This window comes from Pseudophryne corroboree, chromosome 4, assembly GCF_028390025.1.
Source record: "Pseudophryne corroboree isolate aPseCor3 chromosome 4, aPseCor3.hap2, whole genome shotgun sequence".
Lineage (NCBI taxonomy): Eukaryota > Metazoa > Chordata > Amphibia > Anura > Myobatrachidae > Pseudophryne > Pseudophryne corroboree.
The window spans coordinates 594,691,047-594,708,644 of NC_086447.1; the positions used below are offsets into that span (position 1 = coordinate 594,691,047).

General features: G+C 44.3%; 1 protein-coding gene across 1 annotated transcript; it reads left to right on the forward strand.

Annotated features, from left to right (window-relative positions):
* The first annotated feature begins 1,334 nt into the window (after positions 1–1,334).
* Positions 1,335–5,563, forward strand: LOC134910967 (uncharacterized). Its single transcript, XM_063919357.1, has 7 exons — positions 1,335–1,500; positions 1,591–1,683; positions 1,744–1,905; positions 2,377–2,466; positions 2,591–2,674; positions 4,623–4,826; positions 4,948–5,563. The coding sequence occupies exons 1-7, from the start codon at positions 1,335–1,337 to the stop codon at positions 5,541–5,543; spliced, it is 1,395 nt and encodes a 464-aa protein (XP_063775427.1). The 3' UTR covers positions 5,544–5,563.
* Positions 5,564–17,598: the final 12,035 nt, after the last annotated feature.

The window sequence follows — 17,598 nt, forward strand, 5'->3', positions numbered from 1 at the left end:
ATGGGTGTAGTATGGCTGACCGGCGGTCTCCTGACCGCCGGTCAGCTTACCGACGCCGGGATCCCGGCAGCATACCGACGCCGGGATCCCGGCGGGGAGAGGCGAGTGCAGCAAGCCCCTTGCGGGCTCGCTGCGCTCGCCACGCTGCGGGCTCGGTGGCAACCTACGGTTGCCACGGGTTCTATTCCCACTCTATGGGTGTCGTGGACACCCACGAGTGGAAATAGTCCCTGTTGGTCGGCATGCCGACCCTCGGGATAGTGGGGGTCGGGATGCTGGAGGAGGTCATGTGACCGTCGGTCTCCCGACTGTCGGTCACATGAATACCACCCCTCCACACACATGCACCCATCCCACCATCCCTCCACACACATGCACCCACCCCACCATCCCTCCACACACATGCACCCACCCCGCCATCCCTCCACTCACATGCACCCACCCCGCCATCCCTCCACACACATGCACCCACTCCGCCATCCCTCCACACACATGCAGCCACCCGCCATCCCTCCACACACATGCACCCACCCCACCATCCCTCCACACACATGCACCCACCCCACCATCCCTCCACACACATGCACCCATCCCTCCACACACATGCACACATCCCACCATCCCTCCACACACATGCACCCACCCCACCATCCCTCCACACACATGCACCCACCCCGCCATCCCTCCACACACATGCACCCACCCCACCATCCCTCCACACAAATGCACCCACCCCACCATCCCTCCACACACATGCACCCACCCCACCATCCCTCCACACACATGCACCCATCCCTCCACACACATGCACCCATCCCTCCACACACATGCACCCATCCCACCATCCCTCCACACACATGCACCTATCCCACCATCCCTCCACACACATGCACCCACCCCACCATCCCTCCACACACATGCACCCACCCCGCCATACACATGCACCCACCCCGCCATCCCTCCACACACATGCACCCACCCCACCATCCCTTTTTTTGTTGTTGTAACTTTTGTAATTTTTTTTTTTTTACAGGGAAATAATGAGGATACTGACACCTCTGAGGCTGAGGTACCTGCTCACTCCAAATCTAAAAAAACTAAGGCAATCCGAGCTGCCAGATTTAACAATGCAGAGAATGATACATTAATCGATGGTGTTGACAAATTTTATGACAAGCTTTTAGGACATCGCTCTGCTAAAACTCATCCGAGTGAAAAGATGAAAAGATGGCGGAAAATTGCAGATAATGTTACTGCAGTTTCTGGTGTAGTCAGGGAAGTAGATGTTTGTAAAAAAAAGATACAGTGATTGCAGGAGATGCACCAAGAAAAAAATGGCCAAAGAGCATAATTATAAAAAAGGTACAGGTGGAGGACCGGCATTGGACATAACTTGGCTGCCCTGGGAAGAAAAAATCATTCAGAGAATGAATCCGGCTATGGTTCAAGGCTTGCCAGCAAGCATAGATAGCAGCATTTCCAGGCCTGTTATAAGCACAGGTAATCATTATAACCAACCCACCACCCACCCCCATTTTTATTATATTTAATTTAACCAATTTTTTTGACATTTTTATCAAAAATATACAGATATAAGCGAATCAATGGAAAGACATCAAGGTCCATCAACAAGTGGTACTGCTCACAGACACTCTCGGGCTTTAGTCTCAAGTCAGGCACAAAGTAAGTATTTGAATTAAAAATTGTATACAAATTTAAAAGTTTTGTTTTTTACTAATGTAGTATGTTCTAAAGGTGGAATTCAAGAAAGAACTCGTAAGGAGAGTCAAGAAGGCAGACCAAGTAAAAAAATACGCACTGCAGAAGTTGAAAAAATGGCAAAATCCCATCACCCTAAACAAGCAAGGATGGCATCAATGGTCAGCAGAATACACACTGAAGAAGGTATTTTAAAAGTCCATTTATAATAAACTCAAGTACTCCAAAACACATTACAAGCTGTGTTTAAAAATACTGCTCTTGTATGCCATTTTTCTTATGGATTAAAATATTTCAGACTATTTTGAAGGGTTAAAAAAAAATGTGTTCAAAAAGCTGGCCAAAAGTAAACTTCACCTCACTTTCAATAAATAAGACTACCATGTATTCATCACCAATTCACCCAAATAAAACAGTAATAACTATATGCACCTGAAGAATATTATTATTATTTTGTTTTTTTGACTTTCATTTGATTATTTCTTGTAAAAAATTTACAATCTGTTTAGCAAATAACGTAGATTTCGGTTTATCTGTCATTAATTCATGCATCTTTTTTGTCTGTTTTTTTTTATTTTATAAAAAATATTCAATACTTCAGACTTGCCTTTGTATTAAGCAGATTAACATTTATGCATAACACTCCCTTTAATACAGATCCCAGTGAAACACATCGACCAAGACAAGTTCAGGTATCCGGTAGCGGGACTAGACAAGCCACAACTTCAAAGTCATCAAAAGGCCAAGGTAATTACACATTTACCAGATAATATCAAGCAATATTCATATCAGCAATAAAGTGGTCTACATTGTATTAATTTTCTGTAAAAAAAAAATTGTACACCTGTAATGCCCTAATTTCCAAAATTAGGAGATTCACAGCTTTTAAGAAATCTTGCTGAAAAAATGGCATCAGCAGCTGGAACATCTTCCAAAAAGACAAGTAAAACTCATGGTAAATCTATTAGTTAAATAATTGAGTACGACTTAAGTTTGTAGTAATTTTGGTAACTAAATAAACTGTTTTAAAAATTATTCTAAGTAAACTTACTTAATAAGCAGGTACATTGACCATGAGTCAACTGACGAGTGAGGATGTAAGAAGAAGACATGACAAAGCCGTAAAAAACGTCCAAGCTGATCCTACTCCAGGAAAATTAATTACCGTATATACTCGAGTATAAGTCGACCCGAATATAAGCCGAGGCACCTAATTTCACCCCAAAAAACTGGGAAAACTTATTGACTCGAGTATAAGCCTAGGGTGGGAAATGCAAGTCTAGCCGTACACAGCCCTCAGTGCCAGATATGCCCCCACATTGCCAGATATGCCCCCACATTGCCAGATATGCCCCCACAGTGCCAGATATGCCCCCACAGTGCCAGATATGCCCTCATAGTGCCAGATATGCCCCCACAGTGCCAGATATGCCCCCACAGTGCCATACTGCCAGATATTCCCCCACGGTGTCAGATATACCCCCACAGTGCTACATGTGCCCCCACAGTGCCAGATATGCCCTCATACTGCCAGATTTTCCCCACGGTGCCAGATATGCCCCCACAGTGCTACACATTCCCCCACAGTGCCAGATATGCCCTCACAGTGCCAGATATACCCTCATGGTGCCAGATATGCACAGCCCCCAACCCCCCCCCCCCACCCCCCCACTGCCGCCGCCTGTCTCTACTCACCATTGACGGGCTATGTGTAAACGAATGAAGGGGCAGCGGAATACGGGCAGCAGCAGGCGGTGCGGGCATCGGTGGCCGGCCTTAGGTCATACAGGAAAGTCTGCAGCGGCTGAGGAGGCGGGCGGCGCGGCGGTGCTTCAGCGAGCAGGGAGAGGGAGACGGACGGCTGCAGCAGCGTCACTGATTGATGCACCAATTACAGTGCGCTGCTGCGGCTCCCGTGTCCCCCTCCCTCCTCCTCCTTCCCTCCTTCCCAGAGCTCTCTACGCTCTGCTCCGGAGCATCACTCGAGTATAAGCCGAGGGGGAACTTTTTCAGCACAAAAAATGTGCTGAAAAACTCGGCTTATACTCGAGTATATACGGTAATAAAAAAGTTACTGAAAAATTGACACCCTCACATATTCTGGAAAGCAGCACCACTGCCATATTGACGATAACCCAGAACCCACAGTCCACTGTGGAAGGTAAAAGAATATTCAAGTTTGGACCATATCCTGCAATTGTGATGCAACCACCAATACTATTTAATGTGAAAATGCAAGATGAGCTCCCCAATTTCACAATGTTTTAAGGAAATAATCATGTGCAAATATGCTTTGTGGCAACCATGGTTTAAAAAAGTGTGAAGGTGTATGACCATTGTGTAACATTACACACCATTCTGCCAGAAGTACGTTGAGATCATCTCTAATATTTATCTGCATAACATGCAGCTGCTCTTGCCTCGAAAAATGTAAAGGAACATTACAAGTTATGTTGCACACTTGAGAGACTGAGAACAACATATATGGGGGGTAATTCCAAGTTGGTTGCAGCAGGAAATTTTTAAGCAGTTGGGCAAAACCATGTGCAGTGCAGGTGAGGCAGATATAACCTGTGCAGATTGATTAGATTTGGGTGTGGTGTGTTAAATCTGCAATCTAAATTGCAGTGTAAAAATAAAGCAGCCAGTGTTTACCCTGCACAGAAACAAAATAACCCACCCAAATCTAACTCTCTCTGCACATGTTATATCTGCCTCCCCTGCAGTGCACATGCTTTTGCCCAATTGCTAACAAACTTGCTGCTGCGATCAACTCATAATTACCCCCATTGTCAGCAGCAGATTGAACCTCCACATTTGAAGCGTATTCATGCACTCGCTCAAAACACATATTTACTGTAAACTAACATGTTTCATATTTTTTACTTTTTCTTCAATTGTAGATTTAATTTCCACTTCTCCTTCAAGCTCAATAAATGAGCCATTTCAGGAACCAGAACAAGAGAGTACACGATTATCTGATGTACATACCAACACATCGGAGAAGCTGATTGAATCTGCCACAGCAATTACTGCAGCTTTTTCCCTTGAGGAAGATGTAGAACCTTTAGATGAGCCTGATAGGACACAAGTATCATCTCCTATAGGTACAGTAATGTGTAACTAGTGTATTCCAACTTTTTTAATTTTCTAAAATGTAAACTATACGCAAGTATGACTGAATAATAGTTAACTAACATTTTTATTAAATCTATATATTTTTTTTAGAAAGTCAATTTCAAGTGTTGGAGGATATACGGACAGGCCTATCGACAGGGACTACTGAACGTGTGAATGACATAGCGAAACAAATGGAGAACAGACAAGAAAGCTTTCGTGTAACCGTAGACCACCGTCTGCTAAAGATGGACGAAACACTGGGACGTTTCTCTGATTATCTAAGAGACGTGACAACCTCCACTTCTACCGTGTTACAGGGCATAGAGTCCAAACTAGGTACCATGATTGTTGCCTTAAACAAACTTGTGGACAACACTTCGTGCCAAGGGAACACCCTACAAATCATGCAGACCAGCCATAGCCAAACTGCAGCAAATACATCTCTAATAGCTACACAACTCCAAACTATGAATACTATCATGTTGAAGATGTTGGCTGCTTTGAGTCAGGGACAACACCATCCAGCCATTCAAGAATCAACTCAACCATTTCCAGGTTTTGGTCCAGAGGGACAATTACATGGATTGCACTCTGGTGATGTCCATCCGCAAATGCCAACAGCTCCTAGTCCTGCTCCTCCTGATAGTGCAACCACACCAGGACCATACACACAACAACAAAAACCAGATGAATCACATTGTTAATTGTTACTTGTCCTCTCAAATTGGACCAATGTCTATATATACTACTCGTTGTGGTTTGCACTATCATTCATTTTAATGTTATACATTTTACATTTGTTTCTCAGTGTAAACATAACTGTGTTTGATTGTTTGGCGTCTTGCCTACATGATTTGTTTCTGTGCTTTTGGATGCTTATGTGTGTGCACTGTTAAATGGAGGGATATACACTATACCTATATATTTATATAGGTATACTATACTAATTATATTGTTATTTCTTAAAAAAAAAAATTGAACAAATTACTTTTAATATGTAAGTTTATTAAAAAAACTTGAATAAAAATGCAAACACAAGTAAATAATGTTTACAGTTCATTGACATTTACAAAACAAATTAAATTCATCACTTTAATAAACTCATTAAAACATCCTTGAATAATCTTTTACATTGTAACCTTTAAGAAGTTTAAAATTTTGCAACCTTCTGTTCAGTTTGATAAGAAAGTTGATTTGGTTGTGTTGAAAGGATCAAAGAAAAGTCCCAATCAGTGTTCCTAGGAAAAACAAAGAGGACTGGGCTTAGTACACAGTTAATACCTAAAAGCTAGAATGGACACAGAGGAGGCAGGGAGGGGATTTGGGGGATACTCACCGGAATGGAGACTGAAGGGATCCCTCAGCATCAACCTCCTTCTGCCAGGAAAGAAGTGGAGAGGCCATCTCGCTGCAGGGAAGGATGGATCACAGGAGCCAGGGACAGGTAAGTGTGGGCACAAAGGAGACGCCTCTCATGGAGTCAAGGTTAACGGTAGCTGCAAAAAAAAGAGGGAGACACACACACACACTGGGCTTAGTACACACTTACAATCTAAAAGCTAGCATTGACACAGAGGAGGCAGGGAGGGGATTTGGGGGATACTCACCGGAAAGGAGACTGAAGGGATCCCTCAGCATCAACCTCCTTCTGCCAGGAAAGAAGTGGAGAGGCCATCTCGCTGCAGGGAAGGATGGATTACAGGAGCCAGGGACAGGTAAGTGTGGGCACAAAGGAGACGCCTGTCAAGGAGTCAAGGTTAACGGTAGCTGCAAAAAAAAGAGGGAGACACACACACACACACTGGGCTTAGTACACACTTACAATCTAAAAGCTAGCGTGGACACAGAGGAGGCAGGGAGGGGATTAGGGAGATACTCACCGGAAAGGAGACTGAAGGGATCCCTCAGCATCAACCTCCTTCTGCCAGGAAAGAAGTGGAGAGGCCATCTCGCTGCAGGGAAGGATGGATCACAGGAGCCAGGGACAGGTAAATGTAAGTAAAAATTTTTAAAAACCCATCCAACAAGTAAATTGAAAAATAAACAACTGCGCTAGAAAAAACAAATGGCCATATTTTAAACAACAGGGGCCAAACTCGGAAGAAAATCTCATGCACATTCTTCTGCAAATAAAAAAAAAAGAAAAAAACATTAGTAGGATCAGTATCTAACAAGCACAAACAAATAGAAAGGCAATAAAAAAAACTCACCAGCGAAGAATCCATCAATTAGTGTTCGACGAGTATCACCTCCATCATTCATACCCTCAAGTGATGCTGAGCAAATGTCTGAATCCCGCCAAACACCTGGATCTATATTCTCCGGATATCGGTTTGCAACACAGATGTTATGTAAAATGCAACAAGCATTAACTATATTGCAAACTTTATCCGGAGAATATAACAGCGTACCCCCGGACCTGTCTAAACAGCGAAACCGGGATTTAAGCACACCAAAGGTCCTTTCAATTACACCCCTCGATGTAATGTGCGCTTTTTGGTACATATGCTCAGCATCACTAACGGGATTGGACAATGGGGTAAGAAGCCAACTCTTGTTAGGGTATCCACCATCACCTTAAAGAAATAAATGGTGGGAAAAAAACACAAATAATAAACCACAATTAAAAAATTAATTAAAAATCAGAAAGAAAAAAAAACCCCTCACCCAACAGCCACCCATCCGGCATGTTGCAATCTTTAAAATCACAGAACACGGATGACTGGCTCAAAATAAAGGAGTCGTGGGCCGACCCAGGGAAGCCCACAAAAAGATTGGTGATTTTCAATTTGGCATCACACACCATCTGTACATTCAAGGAATGGAAAGATTTTCTATTACGAAAACACTCTTCCATTTGCCTTGGTGGTGCAATTGCCACATGAGTGCAATCTATCGTGCCCAGAACATTGGGAAAGCGTGATTTCTCAAAAAAGTCCAATTTGACCTCCCTCCATTCGCTGACAGTGCTTGGAAAATAAATAAACTGGGTCATTAATTTACGGAAAGCCGTACAGACCTGAGTTAAAATACGCGAAAATGTGGGCTGGGAAAAACCGACTGGGACAAAACTGGCTGGAAAGTGCCAGACGCAAAATAATGTAATGCAGCCAGCAGTTTAGACATACCACTGACAGCGTGATTAGTGGGCACCCGTGGTTCAAGGTCCGGCTCCATCAAGTCATACAGCATATGGATTGAACGAGAGGATAAGCGAAAGTTCTTAATCACATCCACCTCGGAGAAGTCTGCCAGCACACGCCTACAACGATAGTTACGTGGGCGTGGGCGTGGAATTGAAACGCGCTCTACCTCACCACCTGGAGCAATTGACTGATCACCTTCCTCATCTGTCCTGTCCTCCTGTGTCACAACAGCAGCCTGGATCATGAACATCCAAACTGTATCAGTGAATGGCTCCATGATTGTAGACAGAGCTAAAAAGTTGTCAAGTAATAAATCCGCAAACTAACAGCAAAAAAGCGTATCCAACAGCAGACTGCACAATTGCTGTGTTTCTCCTTGAAGTCCCAAGAGAGGAGTGACAGATTCCTGTCAAAACAGGAGCAATGCATCCTGGGGACTTTTGCATTGCATCATGGGGATTAATATTACAGTAACCCAAAAAATAATTTAAAAATGCTTTGAAAAATATAAAAAAAGAGAAATTTAAAAAAAAATCATGGGGCACACTTTAAAAAAAACAAACAACTAAACTATTGCCTTTTTGCAGCAAAAAAAATAACATAAAAATATATTTCACCTACTCAGCAGTAGGTGAAGTAAAACGGCGATAAGTACCCGTCAAAATGACCCAAAAAAATCGGTTTCGAAAAATTGAATACCATTCCGCGATAAACCTATCTTTAACCATTGAAAATCGGTTACGGGTGAAAGCAAAAACGAAAATACACATATCACCCGATAAACACGTAAATGAATATACCGATAATATTTCACCCGGAAAAATGATCACGTGACCGCAAGTTAACGGGTCTTAAGACGTTATCTATTTAAATTGAATTCCCTAGTGAGAGTTACATATACAAAAGATTTTTGTAATTGATTTAAAACCAGCAAAAGGAAGAATTAATCACATGCGCTGCCAATGATGTATATGCAGCCAACTACTAAACACAGGAATCTTCACAACTAATTCCACAAGAAATTTATACAACAGAATTGGAAAAGTGATCGGCGCAAAACATCATATAGGTATGTAGAAAGTCCTTACATCTGATAATAAACAAGAGAATCCCCTTGTAGTCCTTCACTGTAGTGTTTTGCATGTGTCCTCTTATCTCGCCCTCCAAAAGTGTGATCTCTTATCTCAAAAAAGAAAACAAATCATCGGGCAGACCAATTTGGACAAAAGGGACAAACGAATTTATTGCACAGAACACTCACAATGTATCTTTAAAAATATAGCATATATCCACAACACAAAAGGGTGGGTGTCAAGGGGTGCTATCAGCTGGAGTCAAGTTACCCTCCCGGAAAAACGCTGGAGATTCCGGACTTCTGCAGCGTAACGGAAGGGAAGGATCATCCAAGGAAGACAGCTCCACCTCTCCTCACTGGGCACCACTAGCTTGACGCGTTTCGGACGTTAGAGTCCTTCATCAGAAGCATCAATGTCCGGAATCTCCAGCGTTTTTCCAGGAGGGTAACTTGACTCCAGCTGATAGCACCCCTTGACACCCACCCTTTTGTGTTGTGGATATATGCTATATTTTTAAAGATACATTGTGAGTGTTCTGTGCAATAAATTTGTTTGTCCCTTTTGTCCAAATTGGTCTGCCCGATGATTTGTTTTCTTTTTTGAGATAAGAGATCACACTTTTGGAGGGCGAGATAAGAGGACACATGCAAAACACTACAGTGAAGGACTACAAGGGGATTCTCTTGTTTATTATCAGATGTAAGGACTTTCTACATACCTATATGATGTTTTGCGCCGATCACTTTTCCAATTCTGTTGTATAATTGATTTAAAACCGACTTACATTGACTGAATTTCTGATGGCAAAATCTACATATTAATCATCCACCTGGTTTCGATGTCAGTCGGATTTTGCACTTCTAAATGCTCTCGGTTTTGAATGTTCAGTTCAATTTGATATGTACATTGCTTCTTACAGTTAAATGTCTTTGATATAGTTACAATTTAAAAAGAGCATGGGGTCCCCCTCAAATGCATAACCAAGCCTGAACCTCTGAGCCCGTTATAGCACTGGAAAAATGGGGGGAAAACCAGCAGGAACTCACGTCAGCTGAGGAGGTGATCTTGGAAAGTCAGAGTCCTCTCTTACCCAGACTGCTCGGTCACTGCTGCTCTCTCTGTGGCTCCTTCCACCTCTGGCAGCTCACGACCAGGTGGCTTTGCAGCTTGATGGGACCAGCGATGCTAGAATGTGGGTACACTTGGGTATGGCGTAACGTTAAAAGTTTGACAGCGGATATGATGTACCAAACTGTGTAGCCACTATTAGCCACAATTAGTTTCTACACTACACTACTAAGCACATAAAAGTGCTCAGCAGCTAGACAGCTCCTCCATTTAGCCAGGGCTTGCCAGGAGCACAATGCAGATGTCATATCACAATCTCTGCCCTGGCATGAATAAGAGCCTACCCTGCTATGCTCTTCCAGCAGCACCTGCCTGTCCTCACCTTTCTCCTCAGACAAAAAAGGCAGAGGTGAGGCTAAGAGACAGGGGTTGTGAGTGAAGGGGGTGGGGAAGTGGAAAGACACAGAGTAAAGGGGGTGGGGAGGCTGAGTGACAGACTGAAGTGGGTGGGAGGGCTGAGAGACACAGAGTGAAGAGGGTGGCAAAGCAGAGAGACAAAGGCTGAGAGATACAGAATGAATGGGTGAGTCTGAGTGACACAGAGTGAAGAGGGGAAGGCTGAGAGACACAGAGTGAAGGGGGGAGGCTGAGAGACAGAAAGTGAGGGATATGGTGAGGTTTGGGGGGGTGGCTGAGAGATGCAGGAGGGGTGATAATGGTGTGACTGAAAAATCAGGGTGGAGATGATGTGTGGCTGAGAGACACAGAGGAGAGATGATGGTGTGGCTGAGATGCAGGAGGAGATGATGGTGTGGCTGGGAGACACAGGGTGGAGGAGGTGACACAGGTGGCATGAGTCTGCTTGAACCTCTATTGTATGACAATGACCATGGTTATATTCCTCCACAAACAGGCATCTTCTGGACCATGTGTTATTCTACATGAATAGTGAAAACTGACTAAAAACACTGTCTTCCAAGGGAGGATCAATTTCCTCAGAGGTTCCCCGTTGCAAGAAACCACCACATAGGTATGGTGCATTTGGAATGCAATGGAAAGGAATGCTCCCAGAGTGACGAGAATCAGGTGGCATGTCATGTAGACACTGGAGATGTGTGCAGATCCCCATGTTTTGTTTTTTGTTTTTATTGGAATCCATCATCAATTTGGGTGGATTGGGATTACTGGAGACATGCCTCCGTTTGAGTAGAAATGCCCTTAGTGGCATGTCGCCACATCTTCGGTGCGCACGCAATGTAAATAAGTGATTTAGTCTACTTGCACCACTGGCTGGCCCCCATCCACTGGTACTGCGATTTGTCTGCTGGTGGCAATCTCGCAGGGTAGACTTCCACTGAAGGGCTGCTCCATTCCTACAGCTGTTGTTCATCCTCATATCCCAGGACCATTGGACACCTACAGAAATACTGTCATTGTTGCTGGGTTCCTAAGGGGCATAAACAAGGAATGCTGTGGATTTCTACTATTCTGCATAAGATCTAACCATCTGAATTAGTGGCTCTTTCATCTGATGTCAGTGAAGGTACATTCTTGTAGCTAGCGCTATTGCTTGTGTTCTTCTTTCAAAAATAACTGACCCCTGCTATGTTATTACACTCAACAATCTATGTTTTACACTTTGTTCTTTATATGCCCTGAACATATACGATAGACAGGTTTTCCATTCTGTGGTGAATCGTCTATACACCTTTATTGATGGTCATGTTATTGTGGTGGGGACTTTTATTGTGTCGATTCACCCCAGTTGGACCAAAGTGGAGCATCCCCATCATGCAATGCACAATCTTGCTTAAGTATTCAATATACTTGCACTCAGCATAACCTTGGTGACCTTTGGAGACACAGAATCCCACTTCCTGTACTTCCTTATGCTTATCCAAAACCTGAAATTCAGATTTAAAATTGAGATTCTGAACTGCGGGAAGATACGAACTGGGACTCGGTTCAGATCAGATCTCATCAGGAGCTCTGGACCGGGTTTTGAATAGGTTTGGATCCACAAAATTCAGGCGGATTCAGATTTCTGGAGACATGCCGCCATTTGAGTGGCCATGGCTTTAGGGGCATGTTATTCCTGTTTTTACTGAAAGGCAGTCAATACAAGATATGGAGTCCTAGATTATTTTTAAAGGAGTAAATCATGCCTTGTGATTGTCCCTTTAAAAAAAAGTCAGAGATCAGCCGGCATCCCGCAATGTGAGGAGGAGGCTGAGAGACACACAGTGAGGGGGAGCTGAGAGAGACAAGGTGAGGCTGAGAAAGACACAGGGTGAGGGGGAGGCTGCAAAAGACACAGGGTGAGGGGGAGGCTGAGTGACACAGGGAGACAGAGAGAGACACAGTGAGGCTGAGAGACACAGAGTAAGGGGGAGGTTGAGAGACACAGAGGGGGAGGCTGAGAAAGACACAGAGTGAGGTGGATGCTGTAGTGACAGGGTGCAGGTGGCTGGAAAGACAAAGGGGGCAGTAAGCTACATAGACACTGGGGGCAGGAGGCCAGAGAGACAGAGCTGGAGTGATGAGGCATGAGGCTGGAAGGGGTTGGGTATGCGTGACCGGCGGTCAGGAGACCACCAGTCTGCATACCCCCGGTCTGCATATCTCCGCCGGTATCCGAGCAGCGAAATGCTGGCAGGGGCGGTCAACAAGCCCCTTGTGGTCACCACAGGTTCTGTTCCCACTCTGTGGGTGTTGTGGACACCCACGAGGGGGAATAGTCCCAGGTTTCTAAGGGGGCGGGATGTAGGGGGGTCCCCTGACCACCGGTCACATATCTACATCCCAGCTGGAAAGACAGGCTAGGAGACATTAGTCTGTTTAAACCTCTGTTGTGTAATGATGACATTGGTTATATTCCTACACAAACAGGCATCTTTCGGTATCATGTGATCTCTACTAAAGATGCCATCTGCCCAGGGAGAATCAATTTATTCAGAGGTTACCTGTTGCAGAGAAACCACCATATAGGTAAGATGTATTTTTATTTAGTACACACAAAGCTGTGGATTTTATTAGTGGTATTATTTTAGTGGGTTTGCATATCTAGTAGTGATGAGCGGGTTCGGTTCCTCGGAATCCAAACCCCCCCGAACTTCACCCATTTTACACGGGTCCGAGGCATACTCGGATACTCCAGTATTGCTCGGTTAACCCGAGCGCACCCGAACGTCATCATCCCGCTGTCGGATTCTCGCGAGATTCGGATTCTATATAAGGAGCCGCGCGTCGCCGACATTTTTCACTCGTGCATTGGAAATGATAGTGAGAGGACGTGGCTGGCGTCCTCTCACTTTGTTTCAGAACTTTCAGGGGGCTGCAAATATCTTTATTCTGGGGACCAGCAGTATTATAGGAGGAGTACAGTGCAGAGTTTTGCTGACCAGTGACCACCAGTATACGTTATCTGCCTGAAAAACGCTCCATATCTGTGCTCAGTGTGCTGCATATATCTGTGCTCGCACTGCTTTATTGTGGGGACTGGGGACCAGCAGTATTATATAGGAGGAGTACAGTGCAGAGTTTTGCTGACCAGTGACCACAAGTATTATATGTTCTCTGCCTGAAAAACGCTCCATATCTGTGCTCAGTGTGCTGCATATATCTGTGCTCACACTGCTTTATTGTGGGGACTGGGGACCACCAGTATTATATAGGAGGAGTACAGTGCAGAGTTTTGCTGACCAGTGACCAGTGACCACAGTATTATACGTTCTCTGCCTGAAAAACGCTCCATATCTGTGCTCAGTGTGCTGCATATATCTGTGCTCACACTGCTTTATTGTGGGGACTGGGGACCACCAGTATTATATAGGAGGAGTACAGTGCAGAGTTTTGCTGACCAGTGACCAGTGACCACCAGTATTATACGTTCTCTGCCTGAAAAACGCTCCATAAATGTGCCCAGTGTGCTGCATATATCTGTGCTCACACTGCTTTATTGTGGGGACTGGGGACCAGCAGTATTATATAGCAGGAGTACAGTGCAGAGTTTTGCTGACCAGTGACCACCAGTATTATACGTTCTCTGCCTGAAAAACGCTCCATATCTGTGCTGCATTGTAGTATATAATAGGAGTACAGTGCATAATTTTGCTGACCACCAGTATATAATATATAGGAGTACGGTACAGAAGGCCACTGCTCTACCTACCTCTGTGTCGTCAAGTATACTATCCATCCATACCTGTGGTGCATTTCAGTTTTGCACAGTTTGCTGACCACCAGTATATACTATATAGCAGTATGGTATAGAAGGCCACTGCTCTACCTACCTCTGTGTCGTCAAGTATACTATCCATCCATACCTGTGGTGCATTTCAGTTTTGCACAGTTTGCTGACCACCAGTATAACTATATATATATATATAGCAGTACGGTACAGTAGTCCACTGCTCTACCTACCTCTGTGTCGTCAAGTATACTATCCATCCATACCTGTGGTGCATTTCAGTTTTGCAGTTTGCTGACCACCAGTATATACTATATAGCAGTATGGTATAGAAGGCCACTGCTCTACCTACCTCTGTGTCGTCAAGTATACTATCCATCCATACCTGTGGTGCATTTCAGTTTTGCCCAGTTTGCTGACCACCAGTATAACTATATATATATAGCAGTACGGTACAGTAGTCCACTGCTCTACCTACCTCTGTGTCGTCAAGTATACTATCCATCCATACCTGTGGTGCATTTCAGTTTTGCAATTTGCTGACCACCAGTATATACTATATAGCAGTACGGTACTGAAGGCCACTGCTCTACCTACCTCTGTGTCGTCAAGTATATTATCCATCCATACCTGTGGTGCATTTCAGTTTTGCACAGTTTGCTGACCACCAGTATAACTATATATATAGCAGTACGGTACAGTAGTCCACTGCTCTACCTACCTCTGTATCGTCAAGTATACTATGCATCCATACCTGTGGTGCATTTAAGTTTTGCACAGTTTGCTGACCACCAGTATATACTATATAGCAGTACGGTACAGAAGGCCACTGCTCTACCTACCTCTGTATCATCAAGTATACTATCCATCCATACCTCTGGTGCATTTCAGTTGTGCGCAGTATATATAGTAGTAGGCCACTGCTATTGATATATTACTGGCATATAATTCCACACATTAAAAAATGGAGAACCAAAATGTGGAGGGTAAAATAGGGAAAGATCAAGATCCACTTCCGACTGATGCTGCTGCCACTAGTCATGGCCGAGACGATGAAATGCCATCAACGTCGTCTGCCAAGGCCGATGCCCAATGTCATAGTAGAGAGCATGTAAAATCCAAAAAAATAAAGCTCAGTAAAATGACCCAAAAATCTAAATCAAAATCGTCTGAGGAGAAGCGTAAACTTGCCAATGTGCCATTTACGACGGAGTGGCAAGGAACGGCTGAGGGCCTGGCCTATGTTCATGGCTAGTGGTTCAGCTTCACATGAGGATGGAAGCTCTCATCCTCCTGCTAGAAAACTTAAAAGAGTTAAGATGGCAAAAGCACAGCAAAGAACTGTGCGTTCTTCTAAATCACAAATCCCCAAGGAGAGTCCAATTGTGTCGGTTGTAATGCCTGACCTTCCCAACACTGGACGGGAAGAGGTTGCGCCTTCCACCATTTGCACGCCCCCTGCAAGTGCTGGAAGGAGCACCCGCAGTCCAGTTCCTGATAGTCAAATTGAAGATGTCATTGTTGAAGTACACCAGGATGAGGATATGGGTGTTGCTGGCGCTGGGGAGGAAATTGACAAGGAAGATTCTGATGGTGAGGTGGTTTGTTTAAGTCAGGCACCTCTTTTTTTCTTTGCATCATGTGCTGTTTGGGGACTATTTTTTAAATCTGCCATCCTGTCTGACACTGCAGTGCCACTCCTAGATGGGCCAGGTGTTTGTGTCGGTCACTTGGGTCGCTTAGCTTAGCCATCCAGCGACCTTGGTGCACCTCTTTTTTTTCTTTGCATCATGTGCTGTTTGGGGACTATTTTTTGAAGTGCCATCCTCTCTGACACTGCAGTGCCACTCCTAGATGGGCCAGGTGTTTGTGTCGGCCACTTGGGTCGCTTAGCTTAGTCACACAGCTACCTCATTGCGCCTCTTTTTTTCTTTGCATCATGTGCTGTTTGGGGACTATTTTTTTGAAGTGCCATCCTGCCTTACACTGCAGTGCCACTCCTAGATGGGCCAGGTGTTTGTGTCGGCCACTTGGGTCGCTTAGCTTAGTCATCCAGCGACCTCGGTGCAAATTTTAGGACTAACAATAATATTGTGAGGTGTGAGGTGTTCAGAATAGACTGGAGATGAGTGTAAATTATGGTTATTGAGGTTAATAATACTATGGGATCAAAATGACCCCCAAATTCTATGATTTAAGCTGTTTTTGAGGGTTTTTTGTAAAAAAACACCCGAATCCAAAACACACCCGAATCCGACAAAAAATTTTCAGGGAGGTTTTGCCAAAACGCGTCTGAATCCAAAACACGGCCGCGGAACCGAATCCAAAACCAAAACACAAAACCCGAAAAATATCCGGTGCACATCACTAATATCTAGCCCACCATGCCCCAGTTTGATACTTCCCCTAATATTTATTTTTGTTCCTCTTTATTTTGACCCCACATGCAGACTTGGGGGGAGGGGTTGCGCTGTAGCATGCACATGCTCCAGGTGCCATGTCTATATGCTACACCTCTGCTCACAGACACCTATTTCAAATAAGCGGAAAAAGATTGTATATACCTGAGAATATTATGGCGTTTAGGACAAGAGATGCTTTACTGAGCAGCTGCCTTGGTAGGGGAGAGTTAGTCCCACAATATAGCTATAAACAAATTAAAGAAGAGGGAGGCTGCACTCAAAAAGCAATGTTGAGAGAGAGTGAATGTATAGTGTAACAGTTTAATAAAATTCATAAAAGTACATACGCAAAGTAAATTCTTGAGAAACAATTCAGTGCACTTAAAAAGGGTTTTACCCAGGGGTTAAAGTGAGGGGAAACGAGGTGGAGCTGATTATCTAATGGTAGGGGGAACTAGTTCCACCTCCTCCATTTCCCTGCACAGTATTTCCAACAGAAAAGCCCGCCCCATCACCTATGTCAATAGATGATGCAGGCGGCGCTAGTGTTACTAATGAGCTGCAGCCATTTCCACCTTTCTCATGTCCAGGTGGCTCATAAAAAGGAGCATTACTATGTGGTGTAATATGAATCAGGGGCACTACATGCAGTGTAGTGTGAATAAGATTGTTAACTAAGGGTACTATTGTGTGACCATGCTGCTTCTTTGTGAGATCAATGTTCCTTTATAAAGTATGGGAAGTAGGGCACTAATTTATTGTTTGGGGGCGGGGGTAAGTGGCGGGCTAAATGAGTTCCACAACCTCTCCAGGACCACTTTAAGCCCTGGTTTTACCCTATCACTGGTCAGGAAATAAGCAAAATCTCTCACTGGAGT

Excerpts from the sequence above, each read along its gene's own strand:
- LOC134910967 (XM_063919357.1), top strand. The coding sequence starts at position 1,335 with ATGGCCAAAGAGCATAATTATAAAAAAGGTACAGGTGGAGGACCGGCA. Across the intron at positions 1,501-1,590 it reads CAGGCCTGTTATAAGCACAG|ATATAAGCGAATCAATGGAA; the intron begins GTAATCATTATA and ends AAAAATATACAG. Across the intron at positions 4,827-4,947 it reads ACAAGTATCATCTCCTATAG|AAAGTCAATTTCAAGTGTTG; the intron begins GTACAGTAATGT and ends TATTTTTTTTAG.